The 25851-nt window shown below is 32.5% G+C and overlaps 2 protein-coding genes across 5 annotated transcripts in view; one reads left to right on the top strand and one right to left on the bottom strand.

Annotated features, from left to right (window-relative positions):
* Positions 1-6607, top strand: part of LOC124364675 — a 47230-nt gene extending 40623 nt beyond the window's left edge. Inside the window, exon 2 of the mRNA XM_046820337.1 lies at positions 5051-6607. Within this exon, the coding sequence (XP_046676293.1) occupies positions 5051-5247 (197 nt within the window). The 3' untranslated portion in view covers positions 5248-6607. The remainder of the gene's footprint in view (positions 1-5050) is intronic.
* The window catches only part of LOC124364673 (whirlin), a 322655-nt gene that overhangs the window by 81125 nt on the left and 215679 nt on the right, over positions 1-25851 (bottom strand). For all 4 annotated transcript variants that reach the window (XM_046820333.1, XM_046820334.1, XM_046820335.1 and 1 more), the window contains exons 8-9: positions 25385-25517; positions 18294-18398 (exon numbers count right to left, since the gene is read on the bottom strand). In XM_046820333.1, the coding sequence (XP_046676289.1) occupies positions 18294-18398; positions 25385-25517 (238 nt within the window). The remainder of the gene's footprint in view (positions 1-18293; positions 18399-25384; positions 25518-25851) is intronic.

Below are 25851 nucleotides of genomic sequence, written 5' to 3'. Positions count from 1 at the left end.
TGCACAGAGATATGAAGGTGAATAAAACTAACGTCAAGATGTGTGGTACACGATATGATGCTATATGTGATTATATATCCGTTTATAAACATTTTTCTACAATTTCCTAATTTTAATAAAAATATTGGATTCCTAAGGTCACAAACATCTAAAATGTCCAAGTTTCAGAATAATTTTCTAAGCTACTAAAGCTTTGTAGTCATAACTACTTTAAATCCGAGGCAATTGAATTTTAATCATTCACATCTCACATGATCTTGTAGAATAGTTTGAACAAATTAAAAATTTATAAATATCACAGGCTCTGTTATTTTTTAATTTTTTATGGATCGAAAGCTTCTGAATTTCCATATGTACAGTGTTGAGAAGTTAAATACTCTTACGGATCACAAATTCCTGAATTACTCGTAATTGTACACTTTTATAAAGTTCACACGATCTTGCAGGGAAATTATTTAAGCGTTAAACTTTTGTATACGTCACAAACGTATATTTCTTGCTAGTTTGAACATGTAAAATTTTTTATTCCAATTATTTTAATTTTTAATTCCAAATTTAGAAAAAATTGACCTCAACGGTAGTAAATGTCGAATTTGCATCTATGTTACAATTTCTTTATGAGTCTCAATATACCACATAGTTCCAGATGTTAAAGTTACCCAGGTTTTACAAATTCTTGCAAGCAACAAACTTCTAAATGGCATGTTTTTGGTGTGTTTGATAATGTTCCTAAATATAGCTTTCACAAATCATCATATATCATAGGATAACAAAACAGCAGTGAATCAGAGAGGATATTATATTTTAGAAAAGAAACATTGTACTTCTTTGTCAGTAAATAACTGTTCGGAATGCACCATTTACGCTAATTTTGATAAATATTACAAGTACGGTAATTGATTGACCTACAGGTACCTGCATCTTGATGAAAGTTGCTTTTTAATTAATCTTGACCTATTTCTGATTCTGTTTACGAAATAGTTACAATCCCCGCAATGAAGGACGCGTTTTTAAACTAACTACAAAACAGTAATTTATAAATATGCAGCTTGTATTTAGAACTGTAGTAAAACTATCGTAGTGGAAGGCCAATAAAGATTATACGGTACTACAATCCTAAGAATGCTACTCTGGATTCAGAGTAGTTGATTGCTTCTACTTCGAAAATGAATTTGTTCTCTACGGCTATCATAGTTGAAAGTATTGCTCAAAGACAATTCTCTCTCCTCCGAACCGCTTAATTTGTACACAACCGTATTATTTGAAACGTAATTATTTCAGAGACAGACATTTCTTCTTTCTCTCGATTAAATATCAAATTCATTCATTCATCTCGAAAAATACGCACATTATAACTGTTTTCAATAAAAAGGTAATGGTCTAATGGCGGTCTTAAACCGAAGTTGTCTGTACCAACAAGATTTGTAGACAACGTGATTAGAAAATAAAAGTAATCATTAATTCAAATTTGATTTCATAATTTGAATAGATGGTTTTACATTTATTATTGTGTTTCGATTTTCTCTATGTACAGTAAAATAGGTAGGATTGCTTTTATTTGTTTTAAAGAATTGAAATTGTGCAGTGACAATTGCGGCTATCGGTCCTTGAGACAACATTACTAGTAAGACATTGAGCCTACGAGTAATGGAGATAGCGTTGGTTCAAACAATAACATTAGCCTGCTTTCCCGCTAATAATGCGTTGCCAGTGAGTCCTGAACGCCTACACAAGATACACTTATGCCTTGTCATACCTGGCTCACTTTGTGTTCACAGGAAATAAATAGTGTGTATAGAAAAGGTGAGGGTCTCGTATTAAATGTATAATAATAATAAAAAATAAATTAAATGTGCACTATAACAATAACAACGTATTATTTACTAAATATGTTAAAAGTTATATTGAACCGTTTAATTAATAAATAATAACTCATTTATTATATTTAAGGTAAGCAAATAAGGTAGTTTTTATTTAGAAATTAAACTTATTTTAGCTGAAATGATCTTAAATATTTTAATTTCAAAGTAGAGTCAAATTCAGGTAAATTGAAAAATACTGCACGTTCTCTTAGAACAGGTAACAGGAATACGAATGTATTGAGTCAGAAACTATCAGGAAGTGGTCTTGCGGGCTGTGCCAGAGTGGCGGATCGCCAAAATCGCAACTCTTTAGTACAGCCTCGCCTGCGCAGTGATCGATGCCATATCAGGCGCAGTGACTCACACTGGGCCTCGGGGAAAGTGGCCTCCTTGAATGCCGTAGTAGAGGACGCTCTACCACATTACACTAGAGTAGAAATAACTTTGCCTTTAGAGACTACAGTACAACTACGCATGCGCAGTGATCGGAGTCATATCAGGGTTTACACTGGGCCTCAGGGAAAGTGGCCTCACTGGCTGTCATAGTAGAGGACGCTCTACTACATTACACTAGAGCCGAAATAACTTTGCCTTTGGAGACCACGGTACAACTACGCATGCGTAGTGATCGAAGCCAAATCAGGCGCAGTGAGTCACTGGGGCTCAGGGAAAGTGGCCTCACTGACTGCCATAGTAGAAGACGGTCTACTACACTACACTAGAGCCTAAAACTTTGCCTTTGGAGACTGAACTATTTGGTAGCACGTTAGGGATTATAGGCCCTTTTCCTTTCACCCTTCCTTAATCTCATTCCTGTTTGACATTTTCCCTTTGCTTAAACTTTAACACCCGATGCATGATTTCAACACATTGTTACACAAAAAGGATTTTAGTAACATTTTTAAAGATATGTTTAAAAGCCCGGGAGAAAAATCCAGTAAAACAGGAAAATGCATAGTGTTAGCCAGCATTAAAAATGTTTACTAAACAAACGAATGGCAGATACTAATAGTAAAGGTTACAATAAAACAAAAATAACTGTGTTTGCCACCCAGAGTTACTTTGACGATAACTGCATGAAAGTTTGATACTATCCCTCTTAAAATGATCTAGATTCAAAAATCAACATTCGCTATTTAAAACACTGACCACTATGATTCACTTGGTGTTACCGCTGAAATAGCTGTGTTCGATTTCCAAGCTGTGCATAATGCAACGTACTGTTTGTCAGTTTATTATTCATGAAGCTTCACTTCCATTCTTCATTAAATATGTACAAGCTCGTCAAAACAATTAATTATACATGAGTTCTTATGATTACGTATTGAGTTGATGGTGAAACCATATTGATTTATACCCTAATGATAGTGATCGCCATTTCCGTTATCAAGCGGAAGTGGTATCTCATCTTTTTGGAGTATAGGGAGGCACACATTGGAAGTTTGTACATCGTTCACGGGTCGTAGAAGGTTCCGAGGCAGGTTTGTTATGTAAACACTTTTCTTCAAGTGTATTTCATGAAATAGACGTACAGTCCTTTTAGTTTGTTTTCTCAAAATTAGAAATTGGTATATGTTAATTAATTATCTGAGTTCCTATTACATATAGATACGTGTAGTTGCCAATCGTGGCTACGAACTCCCAGTTCCTCAATAATGCAATGTCTGTCGGCCAGATAATTCCAATCCTCTGATTCAATCAGCGTTGATGCCACAAAGTGTTCGGTATCTCTGTTCGGCTGCGAGAGCGCGTTAGATTCATTAGTCTGCCGGTGACAGATACTGATTACAGGGTATCAGATTGTTATCAGCTCAGGACTGCCCGACCACAACCGGTCTCACGGCTCGGTGGCGGCGTCAGACACCGATTTCACTGCCCAAGAGTGGTTCACTGGAGCTTACACTGATCGGTTGGAATATTCGCGAACTCGAGATTTCTACAACCAATTAGGCATAACAATAACTCGTTTCTTCTGATACAATAACGCAACCCTATAATTGTACACGTATAATGGCTCTGGTGCCGGAATAGCTTCATAACGTATCAAAGGTTAGATGAAAGTGTTTTTGTAACCCCAGGAATTTTCATTTCACCTCCTCGAAGAAACAACTGTGGGAAATCTTGAAAAGGAAGCGTTAAGACAAGGTGCACATATTACTTTTGAGGCATTAAAAATTAACATAAAATGGTAACATTTTGATGATACTCAAACAGTTCGCGCCACTTTCTTGTTTTCTAATACTGACCTTTAAATAACTCGTGGTTTGTATATCTGATTATTAAATAATCATAATAAAGTATAATTTAGAATAGGGAGTTCTGAAATAGTTATTGGTTGTTTAGTTTCTGTAACTTTCTGGTCACATCTCCCAGTAAACATATATACATCCATTTTCAAAATAAACTGTCTATCCCTGTTGTGTCACGTAGGTTTTTAGATAACATGATCCTTATTTTATGTCCGGTTCGAATTGTTTGTGTACATGATGTTAAAGGTACATCATCTTTATATCGTCATCAACAAGTTTAGAAAACCGGTTTTCCGTACAATTCATTTATTCAGTCTCGTAATTTTTTGTCTTCTTTATGTAATTTTTGTCGACTGCGCAATGCTTTTAAATGAAATGTTGTAATGAATCCTCAAACATCTTTTCCTGAGGAGGAAAAAGACTCACCGAGGTTATGAAATAGTAATTTTATTCTACAGAGTTTTATATATGTGAGTCATGTTATTGCATAAGCTATACCACTGTGGTTGGTACAAAAGTCAAACAGTAGCAAAGTATTCTGTATATCTCTGCTTAAGTAATGTTTATCATTTTCCATCGAAATCCCCTATATATATATATATATATATATATATATATATATATATATATATATATATATATATATATATATATAAACATATAACAAATTTATGCTGCTAAAAATCATGCTGAACTTGTTTTTGGGCTAAAAAAACAAATTAAAATATGCATAACGAAGTTGATCTTTATGGATCTATAATATCCAGTGTAAAAACTTTAATCCACGGTACAAAAAGTTCACTTAGAGCATGCTTAGAAATTCTTTCCCGTTCTTCTTCATCCTTGATTTGTAAATATTGACTCTTATATATCCCTAATTCACACGTCTGTCTCAATGACTATTCCAAAGCACCAACTGACTTCCGACTGTTGTTGCAGAACCTCTAGCGATGGAGAGCTGGCTCTTGGACGTAAAGAGGGTGCGGATCCCCCGGCCCAAGTTCCAAGCCGGTGCCCTCAGGTACCCTACTGAGCCTCCTAAGGACTACTACGTCTCCGAGGAGAGTGAGAAGGCCAAGAGAAGCTTGGAGAAGGCCACGGAAGAGCTGAGGAGAGGGATACAGGAGAAGCTGTAGCCGTCGCGCTCTCGATTTCGTCAAGAGAAAGCACAGTTGAGCTCTCCGGTTATGTGTTTGTCACCTAATACCTGGTTCAATTAGATCATAAGTTTTTGCAGTGAGCTAGTAGACTGTCTACTTTCGAGCATTTTTACCGGAGTCAGGCCGAGCTATAAGCAGTGAAGTTGATTGTGATTACTGGCTTAGCTTTAGTCGTTAAATTCCAATATCTATTACTCACTTTCACCGATACGGTTAAGATATTTATTATCGTTTACTCTTTTAAATGTACAAGTCACGTAAGTGCCTATTCTCTTTATGCAGTATGTCATTCAATATAAAGATAAAACGATCAGTCCTGCAGAATATCATAAACGTGATTCCTCCCAACGTTGGTGTAAGGCTTTCAATTTATATCGATAGAGCTAAGTATGTCGAAGAATGAATAGAGGATAGCGATTATTTGTGTCTTTTTAAACAGAGTTCCAAATTAGTTATTTTATTACAATTTATTTCATAGGTTGTATAAACCCTTTTACGTTGATTAAATGTGGTGATAAATTAAAGCAATTACAATAAGAGAATGATTTCCTTTCAAGCAGTGAGAGAACAATAACTGCATCGGTGTACTGCAGGGAACTAGAAGGAAAATAATATTTTGTATAATTCTTTGGAAGTAGAGTGGGTGTTTTATTTTCAGACTTTCAACGTTTCAAGAATTCATCAAGAAATGCATTAAAGGGACGTACCGCATTCACGTTTTGAGAGGTAGAAGAGTTACGAGGGCTGGGGGGAGGGGCTGCAACACTTCTCTTGTTTCCATTTAAAGTCTTGTAATTGCGTTTCCTTTCATATATTACAAAGAAATTATAACTTTTGATGTGTATTTATTAAAAACATTGGAAAGTGTACGTTTACGAATGTTTTCACAGTCATTTTTAGGTACATTCTGAATCGATTAATCGCATTTTCACTGTCAAAAGACGCCACAAAAGGGTTAGCTCCATTGTATTTTGTTATAATGCATGTTTAAAGATCATCCATTCAAGATTATTTTACTCGCATTACTCAAATGTGTTCCTTTTTTCACGTAAGACATGTTAACGTACCTTTCCAATGTGAAATAGTATATTGAGATTTGGTAATTTTAGAGAAGAAAGTTTTTTATAAATGAGTATATAATGAAATTCAATTAGGCACCATCTTAAAAATTAATTAAATGAAGTAAACAATAACTTTTATACTACACATACTTGTAACACTGTTTTATTCTTTCTCCACAATCATGTAAATATATATTGTAGTTTTAAGACTGTTTAATCTTAATAATATATTACGTTGTTATAATGTTATTAAATTGTAATAAAACGTTATAAAACCAAAAAAATTAATTTTATTTTTCCATTTATAAATGAATATGTTTAAAATGGTTCGAATGACAATAATGTGTTGTGTAATTGTTATGCATTAATGTATAATGCTAATGGTTTACGTAATAGTATACAGTCTTGTAGTAAGGTAGTTAATTATATAATTGATGAACCGAATACAATCCCAAACTTGTGCTTCAAAAAAAAAAAAAAAAAAAAAAAAAAAAAAAAATCATGGCAATGTTAGAAGTTTGGCAACCGTGAACTTTGACCATCTGTTTATTTTTCTTTGTAAATCATACGTTTCTGTGTTTTTGGTTATGTTTATGATGCGATAGCCTTGTTTTGAAAGGAGCGTTGTCTGTAACAGTTTGTTTTTTTACGTACAGTAGTGTTATTTCGTGCTTTTATTTATTTTCATGCCTAGATAAACCCATATTCCTGGTTTTTACAAAAGTCGGAAAGGTCAGGTCGGTAAGCCTAGCCAAGTAACAAAGCCTAGCTTCACCTATCTACTAGTTAGCCAGTATATTGACCCTCCTATGTAGTTCACCTTTACTGAAACCCTGTTTTTCAGAAAGTTGCACTTTTATTATAAAAAGGAAAATTTCTCAAAAAGTACATACCATACAGTCCTGAGACTTTTACCACATATTCATTATAATATTTCAAAGCTACTGAGTGTTTTTTACTCATTGAACATCTTAACAAAATAAGCAAAACATATTATCACAGGAAAAACATGTATTAATAACTTATTATTTTTTTTTTTTTAATTTCAAGATGAGAAAACATTTTAAGAAGAAAACTCAGCAGCTATATAACATATAAAATATGTGATAGATATCGTTGGCTCTAAGTAAAGTATTTTTTTGAGAAATGTTCTTTTAAAATTCCACAGATTAACATTAGCAGTATAGGCAGTACCGAACCCCCTTAAGGCTGACATTTCTGAGTTTGAATGCTAGACCGAATTTTGAGTTTACTCTTGCAGTTTTCTGAGGATTAGCACAGTTCAATCATCAATTTAAGCTGAAGAAATGAGTGTCTCGCCCTCTATAGTGTGTGTGGTACGCGTTGTTCAGAGCGCCTGTTTCGTGCAGTGGCATGATTCTTCTAACCAGTCTGGATCCGCAGGTGCGTGAGTAATTTTTGATGTTGAACTTGTTTTTGTGTCAACTTATGTTAGTTAATTTTTACTTTTTTGCATTTTAACATTTGGTTTATGTTAACTGAAGAAGCAGATTGATTGATTTTATCATGAAACGCAGTGTTATATATTTTTTTGTAATAGATAACGATGGCAGTTGTCCAAAATTTGCTATTCTTTCAAAATATCGATCAAACGTAATACACTTAAAGAAAGATCTGAAGGAAATGTTTGATGTTGTCGTAGACGTACGCTCTTTGATAGTTTGTTTAATCCTAGAAGCCCGTTTTACGAGAAGTATTCGATTACGAGCCGTATAATCGTTTTAAAATGTCCAGCTGAAGGAAACAGGATTTTCCGGACATTACCATCGTTCATTGATACAAAAAATCAGTAACTACGTTTCGAGATCTGCAATCTGATCTCTTATTCAGGTAATTAACTAACCTAACCTAATTACGAACTAGGTTAAAATAAACTAATCATACCAGAACGTTGTGACACGCGTTAGTCAGGAATCGCAATCATCATGTTGTGTGTCAAATTTATTAATTCTAAAATATGCACTTAATAAACCTAAACACAACACGAATTATTAAAAATGGTTCCTGACTTACGCATGTCACAACGCTCTGGTATGATTTGTTTATTTTAACCTAATATTGTTTATTTGTAATTTTGTGTTAGGTTAGTTATTTACCTAGAGAGATCATATTGCAGATCTAGAAACGTATTGTTACTGATGTTTTGTATCACTGATGAACGATGGCAAATTTCCGGAAAGTCCTGTTTCCTCCACAATCCTTCCATCGTCAAAAACAAACTTCAACCAAAGTAAGGAGAGAACAGCTGTTAAAGCGGCGTCCGTCCAATCAGAGCAACGCGACAGTGCCATAATCTGTCTTCCCACATGAGTCTGGAGAGGGTAAAGATTTCACGATTAGATCAATCGGACTGATAACATTAACTACACAATAAACCAACAGCCTCCAGTTGGTAAACTTCCTGATAGGCGTATACGAGTTGATACCGTACATCCTTGTCCAATGATGGTGTAAAAAGTTGTCAATTGCTTTCGATCATTTTATATGGAAGTGTTATAGTTTCTTTTCCAATAAAAGTACTTCGAATCAAAGTACGTTTTTTCAGTTTGATGTCCAGTACTACTAAAAGTTAGTTGTTTTCTTTAACTACTTGTAAAAGTGATTATTTTGGGTGCGCAATCATTACAGGTTTTATTTTTCATTACATGATAACTCAATACATACATACTGTAACAACATAGTACAATACAAGAATTCAGTACGAAAATTTTATTATTAACATTTTAATATTAGTGTTGCTATTTCGTTTTCGTAAGGTTGGAAAAAATAAAAAGATTTTCATTCAATTTAGAATCAATTTAGAACATATTTTCAAAATTTTCAGTTTCTAGCACGAGCAAATAAATGTCAACTTTCCACTTTTCTACCATAATTTATGTCCTCCATTTTTATTGCCACCTTAGAATCTAGAAACGTTCCAGCTTATTTGGTCAAAAAGCTTACGGAATACATCCTACTTTCTTGGCTATATTTAATATACGGAATACGTAAAATCTATGTACCGCAACAAGCGAAGAGTGTCATCCTTCCTTTTTCTTTAAAGTGGGATAGACACCACTACTTCCTGCAACCAATATGGTTGCCAATGGTAGTCCAATTGTATGGTCTGTATAGCAAACAAGCGTGTTCTAATTAAGGACTTTTGCAAAATTTCTCGAAACAGAACTCATAGTGAGACATTCAGGATGCTGAGTAGTACATTTTCTATTTCTATAACAAACAAACAATCGGGTTCTTTGTTCATGTAAGAAATACAATGGATTATAGTTGTGTGCTGCAGAAATTGGAGGTGCAGCCATCCTTGAGGAATACAACTAAAAGTCTCTATTGCAATGAAAATTGCTGTCATCTAGCTAAATTGTCCCTTCTACAAGGTCCAACCAAAAAATCCAAATGATACAATCCCTTATGAAAATTAATTTTGATCTGGAATTTTCGTAATAAACTTTGTTTTTTCATAACTTGTTAAAACATCAGGCTTTTTATGTACTAACCACCGTTTTGGTGTTTCAGATGAGAAAATCATGTTTGTAAATGGAAAAAATCTGAATTTTAATAATAATTGAATATTTTGAATAAAATATAGGTATTTTTAAGTTTTATAATAAACTCGTAAAATTTTATCTGTACATTGTTTACATTTTCTCCGTCTTTCACATTAAAAACGTTATTTTCATACAAAGCCCGGGAATTGATTTTTAGTATTTCACCTGATACATGTTTCCTTCATTTTATATGTCGTCAAGAAAGACGGCATTATTACTAATCCATTCAAAAATAAATCTAAAATAAACATTTTATCACAAAACAAAAATTTATATTTGATTGATTGATTTTTGGAAATTGCACATTCACTTTAAATCTAAGGAAAGAGGTAAAGCTAAACAACATTAATTTTTAATGCAGTAATGTAAAACGTAAACACGTAAAGAAATTGCTTCTAACTTAATGCAAAATAACTGTTGTCTTTAATAAGTGAAGTAGTTCCATGAATTGAACGTATTTCGTTACCAAAAAGGAAGCTTTAGTAGGGACCAAAAATAACCGGAATATAATTCAAGTTTCTTCCAATGCGCTCTAACTTCAGACGTTGTTATTACTTCGGTAGGAGTTACGGTTGGAGATTTTTTAATGGACGAACTTACTGGAAGATTATAGACAAAAAGTTCTTGACGACATATAAAAAGAAGGAAAAGTGTATCTGGTGAAATACTACGAATCAATTCTCGAGTTTTGTATGAAATAGAATATCTTGAACTATGCTTACTTCAATTCTTTTGCCGAACTCCTTGAAGACCATCCTCTATTGGATGTGGAGAGTCACTAACTACCTTAAAAGTATTTCTTAAGTTTAGTATTCATTTGCTAAGTTTAACTTTCACAACTTGAGCCAAGAAGAATGTCAAGCCATCTAGATGGTTCATCTAGAAATGTTTCAGACTTTAAACCAGCGTAACGTTTTTAACAGTGAACCTTTTGCGGCATTGTACTCTACTTATAAAGGCCTTTAATTTGATGTACTACTCGACCTATGCTCTCATTTAAAATTTCTCTCTGACTCTTTGCGGGCCATCGCCCTGACATGACAAAGATTGTAGTTATTTAAAAAAAGTAGATTCATAGGTGCAGTAATGATGTACCGATTTTTATTCCTTTTTTGTTTTTTTTTTCATTCGGGAATTATCAAACCCGAGAGGGACTTTAATCTGTTCAATCATACGCTGGGCTGTATTGTACTCTGCTCCTACAGCCAAGTTAAGCTGGCCCACTCAGCCTCCCACTCCAGCGACAGACAGGACGGTCCGGCGCCCGCGCCCGCGGACTTCCACGACCTAGCAACTCTCCCGGTGTTACGGTTGTGTTTCAATCTTGATCTTGCCCAACCGCCTCCGAAATGAAAGGCTAAAAATAAAACAGCGCTGCACCATGACGTAACTGAAGCGTTAACAACTTCCTCACGCTTACGTTGTGTTGAAATTACTTTACATTGCCATACTTTACATACGTTACTACTGCCTATCTGAATAAAGTGAATACGTATTTAATAGGATAGAATCGTTTTCCTTGGGATTATTATGTCAGACTCTAATTTGTTAATCTCAATATTTTTAATACGGTTTTATGATTATTATTTATTTATAGTATAGAAGTTATATTAAGTTGTTTGTGACTTCTTGGTTTTTTGTGATACTGCAAGTATTGTTGCCTTCTATAATAAAGAAATTAAAACGATGAAATAAAGCAATGTATGCCTGTACGCGTGTGCATGTTTTGTTTCTGTTTTTTTACACACAGTTCTCTGTTCCATAGAGTTTTATTCTTGTATTTTCGTTCTCCTCTGTAAAATTGAATATATATTTAATAAGTACAATTTAATTTGTTACGTACTTTACGAACTGTTATTAATGTGTCTAGGTAAAAGTAGTTGAATCATAGCCTTTCCAACAGTTCTTTTAAAGCCAATATAAATCATATATTTTAAAATTACTTCATATAAATAATACTTCATATGGTTGCTTACTTTTATTTACATAGAAGTTAAAGATTCTCTAATTCAGTTCAAAGTTTTATTTTATTATGAAAAAAATCTAAAAACAATTTTAAAAATGTCGTAACTTATTTTGTTTGGAAGCAATTGAATTTCATTATAATCAATTGAATATTATAAAACTACACGTAGGAGTATTTATTTGAATTAATAATTGAAACAGTTCCAAAATAACAATTCCAACGTATATAAGAGATATATTTTTAAAAATCCTCATTTTGACAGAAGAGCTCGTTATACACTAGAAGCTGTTATGGGAAAAGGAGGTTATTTAACTAATGCTGTAATTTAAGAAATCTTTACAGTTACAAAGTTCATCCATCCATAGTTTTGATCCTTCCAGAGGTTCTGAAAGACTTTAAATCACGGCTTGATTTAAAGTTTACTTAACATTTATTACTTTATGAACTTATAAAGCAACAAAGAGAACGATATAATTTTAAATTGAACTAGACTTCTAAAGAAAGTGACTCAAACGAACGCCGATGCTGCTGTGGTTTGTAATTGCCAACGAATGTCCTTGTTGACTTTGAAGACAATCAACAGTAATTACCTCGGTGATTTGCAGAACGAAGACTGCTCATCATTGGCTAACAGCGTGACTGGAGGATCTATGAGCATAATTGGCGACTAATTGAGGTGGAGGTTCGCGTAAACAACCAACAAAAACTGTGACATCGATGGCATTTAATTGAAATCTGAACTAATTATTTTCCGCATTTTAAGCATACAAGTTTTCTGTCAAACGTAATAACCAGGAGTCGAAAGGCAATTTGTATTGTATTAGCTCACAATCTTCATTTTATTGGATTAGATTTAGGAATTTTCCTTAAGAAAGAAATTAAACGCGATCCATGCTAGTTTGGTGGAGGTTAAATTTCTCATGTCTTAACACATTAAAACCAACTGTCACAGACGTCAATAAATGTTAAATCATCGTCGGTTAACCAAATACAGACACTTAAGGACACTCTAAATAGCAAAACAAATTGTTTATTATTTTTTTCTTTTTTCTTGATTATTATTCTCTGAAACCTCATCTTTACAGTGATATACAGCAATAAGTATGAAAAAAAATATTTACAACTTTAATACTGGTTTATTATGTGGTACGAAACGAGTTTTGGAGGAAGACCACCAGTAAAGAGTTCTACTCTTTATTACATAATTTTGTTACGAAACCAGAACCCATAATAATTAATTTAAAACCTATTTTAAAACAGTTACCTGATTCTGATCTACTAAATAAATGTTTAAAAGGAAAGTCACAGAATCAAAATAAATCTTTTAATAATTATGGTCGTGGCATCCAAAAAGACAATTTGGCACTAAGATTTGGTGTATCTGATGCTGTGCTCTTATTTAATAATAGATGTTTGTCTAAAATTAAAGTAATGGAACAGATGGTGTTTAAAGCAGAAAGAAATACGGCCAAAACAATGAAACTCCTTGATCGCAAACGGTTATTAGAGGCTCCAAAAGCTGTTACCGACTTAAAAAAAAAATCAGAATCAAGAAAACATTAGTGTAAAGGAAGTTCAAGGACATAATTATATACACCTGAGGAGTACTCGGATAACCCCACATATAGTGCTGGCGGACACTAGATCAGGTAGAGTACTATTTTATTTTAGAATTTTTATTTATCCAATATATTTTGCATGACAACGTTTTTAGTTTTTAAAAACACATTACGTGTAAACCATACAAGATATCTTACCAAATTTTCCTACAGGTTAATGGGACAAATATCTAGTTCATATAATTTAAAAATTAGATTTTTTCTTTTCTTATCATGAAATTATGTTTATTATTTTAAATACAAATCTCATGATAGGAAGTAGATAATAGTCCAATCTAAAAAAATCTTACAAATATTATGAGCCTAGCTTTAGTAAACCTTGTGTAATGTGTTATATAGCAAACATTTTGGTTAAATGCGATTCGGAGTGCTCTTGAAATTGTCTCTTTATCTACTTTACTGGCGGTGGGGAAATTATTATTTGCGTGTCAACCTAGCATTAATTATGATAAGTGAAATAATTAATTTCATATTTTTAACCTTTTTTTTAAAAAAAAGGAGAGGCCGATCCCCTTTTAAGCCTTATTCTGTCCGTCCTAATGGGCCACTGGCCCTGTGAGAGGATGTTATCAAACAAAATTAGGGGAGGGGGTCGATACAGTACGAGGTGGATGGTACTGATTAAAAGTGTAACGGTTACAGACAGGATTTGAACCTGCGCTATCTCTAACTCAGACCTAAAGTCCAACGAATTAGACCGCTCGGGCAGTGGCTCTCCTTTTGATATCTTCTCATTTCGACTTCCACAAAAACAAGTTCAGCAGGCAATAGATTTATTGGAAATTCCTTTACGAATTTCTAAAACACAAAAACAAAGTTGTTTGCTTATACAATGAAAATTGGCTCGCGTCTCTTAACGTCATATTTTGGCTTGAGAACACGAAAATGATTTATTAAATACATGTTTGTTTATTAGTCTCTATAAATGACTTTGTTCCATAATTACATCGGTGTACTGAACATAATGTCAATAAATTATTATTCTATAACCCTTCACCAAATGATTTGTCACTCACTATCCAGACATGTGAAAATGTGCCATAATGAATGAATGGTGAAACGTAAATCGTTTGCAAATTCCTTTGAAATGATTATAAAAAATAAGTACAAATGTATATTCCCAATGATTTATCATCCTATGTTAAAAAGTAATTACTAAACTGTAATATTTTTATAACCTAGACAAATTACCGTTCTTACATATGTTTTTGTAAAAATTAATATAAAGATTTTAAACGATTGGTATTCTAAAATTAGCATGACATTATTTATATTCTATGTACAAAGTTAAGTTGTAATAAGATTAATGTAAAATTACAAAATTTTAAAGTAACCTCTTTTAAAGTTTATCATTTGTCAGACAAAGCAAAAACAGGCAGATAGGTGATAAACTAAGCACTTATGTGCCATTTATCATTGAACAGCCATAATTTGATAGGTTCCTATAAGTGTAAATGTATTGTGGAAATTTATTGTTGCAGCGTAAAGAAAAATCACAATAAACAAATCTAATACAATATTTGAGTTTGGACTATACATCCGATGTACAAATTAGAACGCACATTCACAGCATATCAATAGTTTGTTCAGTTAATCTAAATTCAAAAATTTCAGATAATCTTACAGTACTAACAAAAACTGATTAAATAGTGTGAATAATTTTGATCGGTGATTTGTTTATAGTTTCATCAATGTATTGAGAATGCATAAAATACACCGAAATGGAATAAAAAATTTGAATTAGTATGTCTTTGACCAATATAGATACTTTCTATTGTTTAATTTAGTATTTGATATTACCAATGAATTTCTAATGGATTATTAATCTATTCCCTCTACGAGGGAGAGAGGACTGAAATTAAAGTTGAATATTTTCGACTACATTTGCTTCTCTCGGAAAAAATATTTCGAATTTTCATATCATGATTTAATGAAATGATTATTACAGTAGATTCATCAACACGATGTTTCGTTACAAATATTTAAATGACTTCTATATGCATAGCCTAAACAAGAAATCTAATGCGCCTTCAACTTTGGAACGATACAATTTAATCACTACTGTTCAGCAAACCGCAGCAATACTGTAGTAGGGCAATCAATCTACAATTTTAACTGCTTTCTCGTTTTCAATGAGTTATCGATGTTTGGTATTAACAAATGGTTTTTGTCAAGTAAAGTTGAAAATATAATTAAAAAAAACTAATTCTATTCAACGGAACATATGCAAATGTCGTGACTACCAGTAGTTATCTAAACGGCAAAAAAATTTAATAAAAACTACGAAAAATAATTAATATTACGATTCAGTAGGTTATTAAAAATATGAATAAGGCAGATTTGGCTCTAATTCGATTGCGGTTCAACAAAATATTGATTAAAAATTGAGGTTTTCCAGCGTTATAAGCCAAGATTATTATTTTAGTATCGATACTCCTTGTAACTAATCAAATATTCTATAACACAAATAAAGTTGAAAATTACAAGTTCTGTTACAGCAGTGTATTAAAAGAATTTACAGGCCTAATTTACATGCCCAGAATTTCAACCCTACACCATTCAATCATCTCAATAACTAAAGAATATATGAAAATATCTATACTAATTTCGTGGAAATCCACAAATGGTAAAACACTGTTGTGTTGCTCGATTTCTCGTCTATCTATTAAAACTTGATTAAATTTATTACTAATGATAGTCTTTTAGTAAACTCTCTACTCAAACTGTTACTCCTTACTTAAACTTAACCTAAATTCGGTATCATAAACTAATAAATTAACTTGATAGACATTTATCAATAAATGATTCCTGTTACATATTATAAATTTAGACCTAATATATGCATACAGTTTAAAAAGTTTAAACAACTAAACTCAGATTTTTCCTCTGATATAAATAGGTTATTCTCAGAGCTTGTGAACGTTGCTACCAACAGTAGTATAAATTAAATGTGTAGAGAATATAAATATGAAAAGAGGTCAAGGCATATTCAAAACTCTGGCATAGCACGTTTTAACGAGTAGATACTGTATAGAAACTCTCATATGAATTATGTGAATTCGTTAATGATAAATATTTTATACATTACGGAATAAATGAACTTGTCGGATTGAAGAAATTAGAAATTAAATAATTACTATTTAAAAATTTACTTGTTCATCAAACTGAGAAAAATTTTGTTTAGCAAGATACATTGAGGAATAATGATTCTTAGTTACGTAAACAGTTTATCCATGAGCAAGGAATCAGATAGCTTTTGATTTATGGTATAAATGTCCTTTTAAACTACAGATAAAATGCGTATTCCTTTAACCTAATCGTATATAACATAGGAAATATATAGTTCAGAAAACATCTTCCCTCAACACATTTTAAACACTCGCCTCGCCAAAAATGTAATTACAAATTTTAATTCAGCTACAATAAGAAATATTTTGGAAAGAATCGTGATTCTTTTAATAAGAACATTTCTTATAACATTAAACTGCGACTGATTGTGTAATTTCTCTGCTACATTAAGTAAGGCCAGACTACAATACAGGCGGAGTGCTGCCCCCCCCTCACCTCATAATCAGTTACTAAGTCACACTCCGTCCGGCCGACCATATACTCGTCACGTATTTATCACATATGGCTTATTATAAGTGCACAAATCTAAAGTATCTATGTCAATTTAAAATCAATTTTAAAATAAAGCAAAACATATTTTAATAAACAAGCTACTCTTAAAAAAGGAAAATGTTCTCTAGCAAGAATGGGATCTAATTATATTCACTTGCGAAATAAAAACTATAAAATATTAGCGATTGTGAGGTCGAGTGTTCCCTTATTCCCATTGAATAAAAGGGAGCGGTCGGAAATGTATTATATTTTGGCTTTGCATTATGTATCTAAAACTTATGTTAATTAGTGTTGTACTCATTGCAGGTCATTGTAGTTCAATAAAAAATAAGTTCTAGTCTTTCTGTAAGATTATTAAAATATTTCGTATAATAATTTGTTCTCATATTATTAAAAGAAATCACTACATCCTTTTATTTGTATTGTAAGACAGCTATTCAGCATACAGTGTTCTCTAGAAACTGTTATATTCAAGTGATGAATTTCCTATAAATGTTATATGGAGAGTTTTTTTTTTAATTTTTTTCTTAAACAAAAAAACAAAAATATGTAAATAAGTTATTTGCAGGAAAAATCCACTTCTATGGATGTAAACAGATTAAATTAAAAGTTAAGTTACCATTCAACATATACCTTCTCTCCCTTTTAAAATATTTAAAAAAAACCAATGAGAAAAATAATCCGTTTTTGAGATATTTACGTGAATTTAAACAAATTATACGATTAAACTTTTGTTTACACCAAAAACCTCCCCTTTTATTCCCTTTAATTTGTTATGTTACTTAGGGTACTTTTTTATTTCAAAAATTTAGGATTAAATAAATGGGCTTGTATAAATTAGAATTAAAATGAATGGGGGGAGTTAAATTTTCTGTTAAAAATGTGACTTATGGAAAGTACATAGATGTTTGCTACAAACTCTGTATTTATAAGATTATTAGCATTTCGTAAATAAAGATGCAAGTCTGTATATATGTAATCTAATATTAGTACAAAAGGGTAAAGGAAAGTTACTGCCTATGTAACTGTGAAGGCAGTTTTGGTAAGTTTGCGATCAAAGTGAAAAGAAGGCTGCGCAGCAATAGACACTAGCCGTTTTGGATTTTTAATGTAGAGTTGATAATTTACAATTAAACACTTTGTAACTATGAAAATTCTGCCAAAAGTAGAGCCGACAGTCGTTACTCACCATGTTGGCGTCGTCGTAGGGCGGCTGGTTGAGCGCCTTGACGCTCGTGGACAGGGCGGAGTGTCGGCGTCGGGCCTCCAGGTCACCGTCACACACTCCGTACTCCTGCCGCAGAACATCCCGCACTGTACTACACTACGCTACACTACACCGCTCTACGCTATACACTACTTCACTACGCTGGACATGCTGACTACAGGCTCAAGTGCTGTCTACACGATAACGAAAAAAATAAATTTAGACGTTGTAACTAATTATGAAAAACAACGCACGAATTATCCTTATTACTAAAGAGGAGTCGGGAAGTCAATGGAAGTAAAAAAAAAACACTTTTTTTGTTTTTAATTGAAAATTATTCTGCATTTAATTGGCGTTAATTTAAGACTATTTTCATGAAACTCCTTCTAGTTAAAAAAATGAGTTTGTTTTGTCAAAGCTGTACTGCACGGGCTGTGCTGCACAGATGAAGATAAATTGGTGCAAGTACCAGAAAGCCGTTCAAAATAAGGTAAAATACTGTCACAAAGATCACTTCCACCTTCACCAGCTGTTGTTGTGGAGCAAATTAAGCCCATGTTTAAAGGATTTGTCAAACGCCGAACTGCTAAAAAAGTGTTTCTATGGGGGTACACAAAACCAATATGAATCGCTCAACAACGTGATTTGGGCACGTATATCCAATAGCACTTTTGTTTAGCTGACAACGTTGGAATTGGGGGCATATGATGCTGTTGCTGTCTTCAATAAAACAAATATAGCCAGATGTGAAGTTTTTGCTAAGCTGGGGATTAGGCCTACACCTGGGATAAGGTGTAAAAGTGCTTCAAGACATGGATATTGAATGCATCCAAAAAGCGAACAAATCAGGCAATGGAATAGAAAAAAAGTGTCGACAACACACCACTTTGGCACGTAAGGGGCTAAAGGATGATTATAAAGCAGAAGAGGACCCTGAGAATCCTTCATATGGGGCAGGAATGCACTAAAGTGAATTTGGTTTCTATGGTTACTGCTTGTTATGATTAAAATTATTTTTTTCCGAAAATTGATTTTTTATTGTATAATAAGGTAGGCTACATTATTTTTAAAACTATACATTATAGAATAATATTTTTTTAAATTTGTATAGTGCTTTATTCTGTACATATTAACATAGGGAAAACGACCATTTCAATCAAATTTTTTCCAGACGAAATATTATGAAATTTTTATAGCATATTTTCTAAAAAATTACCAAAAATGCAAAACAGATAAAAAATATTGTGTTAAAATGTGTAGAAAGGTGTTCACATCCAAACAAACAAAAAGTTTTGCTATGTTTTTCAGATTTTTTGTAAATGTTCCTTAAAGTTAGACAAATGAACAAAGGAGCTCCCGAATTCCCCAGTCGTAAAAACATTTTTGAGTATTGAGTATAAATTAAAAGTAGGCTATTCAGTAATTATTTAATGTTTGTTCAATACTTCGACAGATTCCCTATGACTCTCAGAGCGCCCGCTATCACTCTAGGATCCCTATTCCCATTGCGAATGTCCCATCACCTAAAAACAATGCAAAAGTTCTTTTAAACCAACTTCAATAAGAGGTTTCTCACCTTCTTGGCCTAAGTGAATAAAATATTACCCTAAGGCAATGCTATTTTAATTCACATAAAATAATTCGGCCTGATTAGATTCTTTGTAACTGTTGTTTTTCACTTATATCTGTTTATCTGCTGATCAATGGCATAGTGTAGAGGGTTCAACGGTTATCGCAAGATAACCAGATGAAGCAACGCCGAGTGTGGCTACTGCTTGGGTGACCGCTGAGCGATCCTGTTCTTACAAGCAGCTCGCCTGCGTGGCCATTGGTGGTGGTTTGGAAGTCACCTGTAAGCCGTTGGTCTCAGGTTAAGTGTTAGAGAGGGATACTTAGCCCTAACTTCGCCTGGTAAAATAAATTATCTTTACTTTACTTTTTATAACTATATTTGAATATTTGTATACTTAAATTATATTAAAAACATAAAACCAATATTTAATACATTTTATTGTTTTGTGAGGCCTTTCGATATCCAATATATCTTCTTCAGACACATCACAAAAGATTGAAGATATCTTGGATATCGAAAGGCCTCACAAAACAATAAAATGTATTAAATATTGGTTTTATGTTTTTAATGTAATTTAACAGTGACCAATATAAGCTCCATCTACAGCATTTGTATACTTGTTGAATCAGCAGTTTGTTGGGTTGCTTATTATTTTGACGAATTTATTTAAATATAAGTGATTGCATCTTCGTTTATGTTTTAGCTTAACGCGATACCATAGCTATGCCAATAAATAATACAATTAGTTATTGGTTCTTGCATCAGTCATTTATTTTGGTCTCATAGATGCTTCTTGCTAGATGAAGCCAAATACAGGGGAAAAATACGTCGAGTAGTTTTGAGGTATTTTTGGTTGTCTGAGCACTCAATACCTATAATTGTGAAACTCTGCAACACAAAATATAAATTTCATAATAACAATAACCTTACATATTGTATACACTACGTAGTTTAGTACACAGCCTATTTGAAAATGACTCTATGAAAATATAATCTATGCTGAGAACTCACATAGAGAAAGCACGAACCTGAAGATATTAGTCCATGTACTGATACGATCTACCATATAAGTCGAATTAGGCTGTGGAATTAGCTAATAATGGGCAAGCCTAAAGTTTACTGTATCTTGAAATAATACTCAGGACAAAAAGGTTATAAAAAAAGGGTCAGATATTTTTTGACATTAGTATTCACGATACCAAAAAAGACTTACGCAATAGCCGTTCGAGCTACTTATACCCTCATGTGTATTACCTCACTTGCTGAAATTCACAAAGCCTCCCCAATAAGTAGTAACGATATGAATGAACATTCATGGCGTGAGACCGAATCTTACTAAACTCATACGATGGAAATTCGAAGAATCCGAAAAAAAAACGTAACGAAAGAGGTGGCGCACAAACGGAGAGTCAGACAAACACACTGACTGTCCTTTGATCTTTTGACTTCAAAATCAATGCCTCTCTTTTTTGGGATTGGAGGAAACCATTTACCAAGTTTCAAGACTCTTGAACTTTTCCATCAAGAGTTATCACACATAGGGATGGAAAGACATGATTACAAGAATGCTCTCCGGGCCCTTAATATTGCATTTTCTAAGACTAGTAGACTTTGTCCATCAGCTCTACAGATGATTTGCTTCATCAATTTCATCTTCATACAGAATCAGCTGCAATTATAGGTAATCTGAAAAGAATTTGCTTAATAAATTGGTCTTATGCCAATAACCTATATAGTTTGTTAAATAGACATATTAGTTATGATAAATGTAAAGTAGGATCTTGAAACATTATCGTAGAAGGCTCCTAACACAAGAAAAAATGACGGATGTAGAAAGATTGCCCCTGTCTTGCTTTAGAATATATGTGACCTTCTAATTAAGTCCCTCTTGTCATCGAAGATATTTAAACTTCAAATATCATTTCGATTTCCTTTCCACAATAAAGTTTAGATGTTTTAGAAGCGACATATAAACATATATTGTTTTATAATGTTGCTATTTTGCACGTTACTACCAAATTCAAATGTATAAATTGGGTTGAAGGCTAAATTAAAAAACTTCTGTTTGCTTATTTGACTCATTACATTGTATTTAATATACAAATTTATACTTTCAAGGGGAAAGTCAAGTTTTGAGTGTTTAATAGCTTCAATTTTGAGAGAAATTGCTATAATTGAGGATCTTTTTTCTCCACGACATGATATTAGTCCTTCCCCAAATACTAGAATCTCTAATTGGTTTTGCGATTGCTTCACTTCAAAGAGGTTAATTTCAGCATCATCTTATGAACAATGACTAAGGTGACATGTATTCTACAGATGCTTTGCTGGATATTTAAAAAAACTCCATGAGAAGTTATTTTCGAGATAAAAACATCCATTTTTGTACCAAGTTTCAACTTTTGGGATGTTTGTTATATTATATATATATGATATATATGTGTATGTGTGTGTGTGTGTGTGTGTGTGTGTGTGTGTGTGTGTGTGTGTGTGTGTGTGTGTGTGTGTGTGTGTGTGTGTGTGTGTGTGTGTGTGTGTGTGTGTGTATATGTGTGTGTGTGTGTGTGTGTGCGCGCGCGCGTGTGTGTGTGCGTGTGTGTGTGTGTGTGTGTGTGTGGAAAACATATGCATAAAGTTTTGAATAGTGATTAGATTTAGGCTCTGGTGTTAGTGTTCAGTGAATTTGTGGACAAATCATGAGTACAATAAACTCGAAATTTTATTTTAATCATATTTAATTAAAGATTTAAAGATCGTATTTCTAAAGTTAGAAAGATTTCATTATTTGCATAGGGCCTCTTATAACCCCCTCGTCACAATCTCTCCCTCTCTCACCCCTTACCCCCCTCTTACTCTCTCACTCTCTCGTGGTTTTACTGAAATTTTAAATTTATTTTTTCAATGTGCTAAGCTCATAATTTAATATTAAGCTGTAAATGAAAAATGTTATTGCGGTTTTAAAATTTTACTTTACTGTACGAATATAATTTTCGTTTGCATGTTTATTTTATAGCTAACTTTTTATAACTAAATTGATAGGTAATAGACAGCAAATGAGCACGCTAAACTACCACATCTAACATCGACATGCACATAATAGAAGCATACAACTCTTAAAACTACAACTACGATTCATTTATAAGGCACTAAAAGTAGCATACATATTCATTTGAAATATTCCACGTTGTTCCTTTGCAAAATACTGTAAATTTTATTTGTTGACTATTTTTTAGAACATTAGTTTATTTAAAAAAAAATTTGCATCTCACAATTGCACCTACTGTACTTTTCTTTAAGTTGTACTAAATCTAATTTGATTTACTGCAGTTATTATAAAGTTCTTTACAAATTATTTGTATTTTGGATTGGTTAAGTTTTAATTTTCTCTTCTGCTCTAATTGGTACCGTACTTTAATGTGAACGAAATCTTTAATTATTTTGAAACAAAGCGTAATTAATCTCAATAGCTCAAGAACTGTCACATAAGGGTTTATACAATGATTAGCCGCTTTAATACAGGTTTTTAAACATGTTACGCAAGATTTTAATAAAACAAGTACTCTTAAAATATTTTAAATATAGTTACTGTCGTGTTTTACAATAAGTATTTATATTTTAATACGAAGATTATCATAAAACTACAATGAACTAATAACGATATAAAATTTAAAAGTATTTATAACATTTATTTAACATAAAGCAACAAGTAAGTAATAAAAACCCTATTTTATTAATGATTATTACAAAGTGAATACTGTGAATTAAACATATTATATAAACTCATACCATTTTTCATTTTAAACTTCTTTTCATAAACAAAATTGTAAATAAGATTGTAAAAAACTTACTCATTACTACATGTGAGTGTTTAATACCAAAATATGTCATTATCATTTATTGAAAATCGCTTGTAACATATTTGTAGCAATGCCACTTTACGTGTTGTACTTCATCGTTTTGAAATAGATATTACACTAAAATATTAAAGCTTCTACTTTATTAACTTACTAAGTGTGAAAATTTAATTTTTAGTTTACACTAGATTATTTTTATCGTTTGTATTAACATTATTTTGAAAACAATATTGTATTTGTTAGTTATTAATTTATAACAGTACAAACACTTACTACAAGTTGGAGTATTTTGATTGCCTTATTGGTAACTAATGTAAAATACTGCAACATTTTAATAAGGAAACTTATTATTATAATACAGCTACCTAATTGGATACCAAAATATGGGTCATTAGCCTACATACTCGTACGTTCCAGTCTCTGGATCCTAAAAGCCTGTAAATTTCTGTTCACAAATTGATGCAACAGTAGCCATACTGTATTCGACGCGTGAAGGCACTTCTAAACTATTCCGTAAGGGAATTTAATAGGAAATTTGCAACTTAGGAAGACTTTTGATTAGAGTATTTAGGAAAAATCAGGGTTGTCTGGGTTACGAAAAAGTTCCAAACAATTTTATTATCAAGTAACTATAGCCTAAGTGTTCAAATAGTCCTATGTGTATGAAAAATCTAGATCGAGATTATGATGTGATAAAAACTGATGTTCCGAGAGATATAGTAAACATGAGTAAATATATAAAACATTTAGTAATTTTTATATTATATATTTTGTACATGGATGATTCTTGTGACGTTATGAGTAGTTTTTAGTTTGAGAGTTACAATACATACAACTTCGTAAAATTATGCCTTAAAAATGCTTGGTTTACTGTTTTTGTCTTTACTTAAGAACTCATTTTCACATATAGTTTTAGTTATGTTATTATATTTTAGCGTGTCAGTTTACCATGAATGAGCCTAACAATGAATGTAAATCTACTATGGTTTCAAAGTTACTTCAATTTAAAACTTTAATTATGAGAGTCTCAAAATTTAATTGTTAGAATCAATCTCAACAGGAAAAAATAGTACATAAACCCCAAAGGTTCCAATATTTTTGGGTTGAATAGGTTAAATAAGTAGACATATTAAATTTTGATTCAAATAATTTGAAACCCTAATTTTTACAGATTATGCGTAAAAAGCATTGCTCTCACACTGTACATTTTCTTGTTATTTCAGCCGATCTTACTGAAATGGTAGAACTTTAAGATTTTCCTCTTGTTTCTGCCTTTATCTCTTCGTTTTGTATCATCTCACTGATTTTAATAAAAATATCACTATGTCTTTTAAAACGGCCATTTCGATATTGGTGACGTAATTTTACGTCCAAATTTATATACCGGTAATAAAAATGAAAAGGCAATGGATATTCGCAGAACTTTAACTTAAACTGTTTATGAAATAATACAATTTTGCACTAAGTCTTCGAGAACGCGTTGTGTGCTCCTTTTACAAAACACGGAAACTAAAGGAGTTTCGGCACTGCTATGTTTTAGTACATCAATTGGCAAGTCCTTGTGTCTTACAGTCACAGAGACGATACTTGGGGACTGATATACTTGGAAAAAGTAAACTCGTATATTGTCCATGAATGAGATTCACCTGGTGTCCATGGTCGTAGTCCTCATCGTTGCTGAGGGCGAGGTCTGAGGTGCGTTTGTTGAGGCAGGTCGGAGACCAGCGCTGATTGACGGGGCAGTCCCGCTCTCTGCATATCACCTCACGTGTGTACAAACTGCAGTCATACACAACACTGCACTACACTACACCTTTCTGCTTCTGGTAACAGTGTCTCTACTACTTGTTACATTTTAAATTGTTACTACCGATTATTTGTTCTTTGTTCTGAGTCCATTATTGACGAATTTGAGGCGAAAATGTTTTTGGTTCACACAAAAACAGATGTGCTTGACCTAATCCTTATAAAATAATTATGTAATTTCCCACTTCGCTAGATATATCCAACTGCCTTAATATTATATCCTCGAGATCATTAAACATTAAAAATAAGAAAAATTAGAAATGTTACAACTTTAATCCAGTAAACTTAGAGTACGTTATACATTATT

The sequence above is a fragment of the Homalodisca vitripennis genome, chromosome 6 (assembly GCF_021130785.1).
Source record: "Homalodisca vitripennis isolate AUS2020 chromosome 6, UT_GWSS_2.1, whole genome shotgun sequence".
Lineage (NCBI taxonomy): Eukaryota > Metazoa > Arthropoda > Insecta > Hemiptera > Cicadellidae > Homalodisca > Homalodisca vitripennis.
The sequence above is the reverse complement of the archived record's forward strand: the minus strand, read 5'-3'. Positions and strand labels throughout refer to the sequence as shown.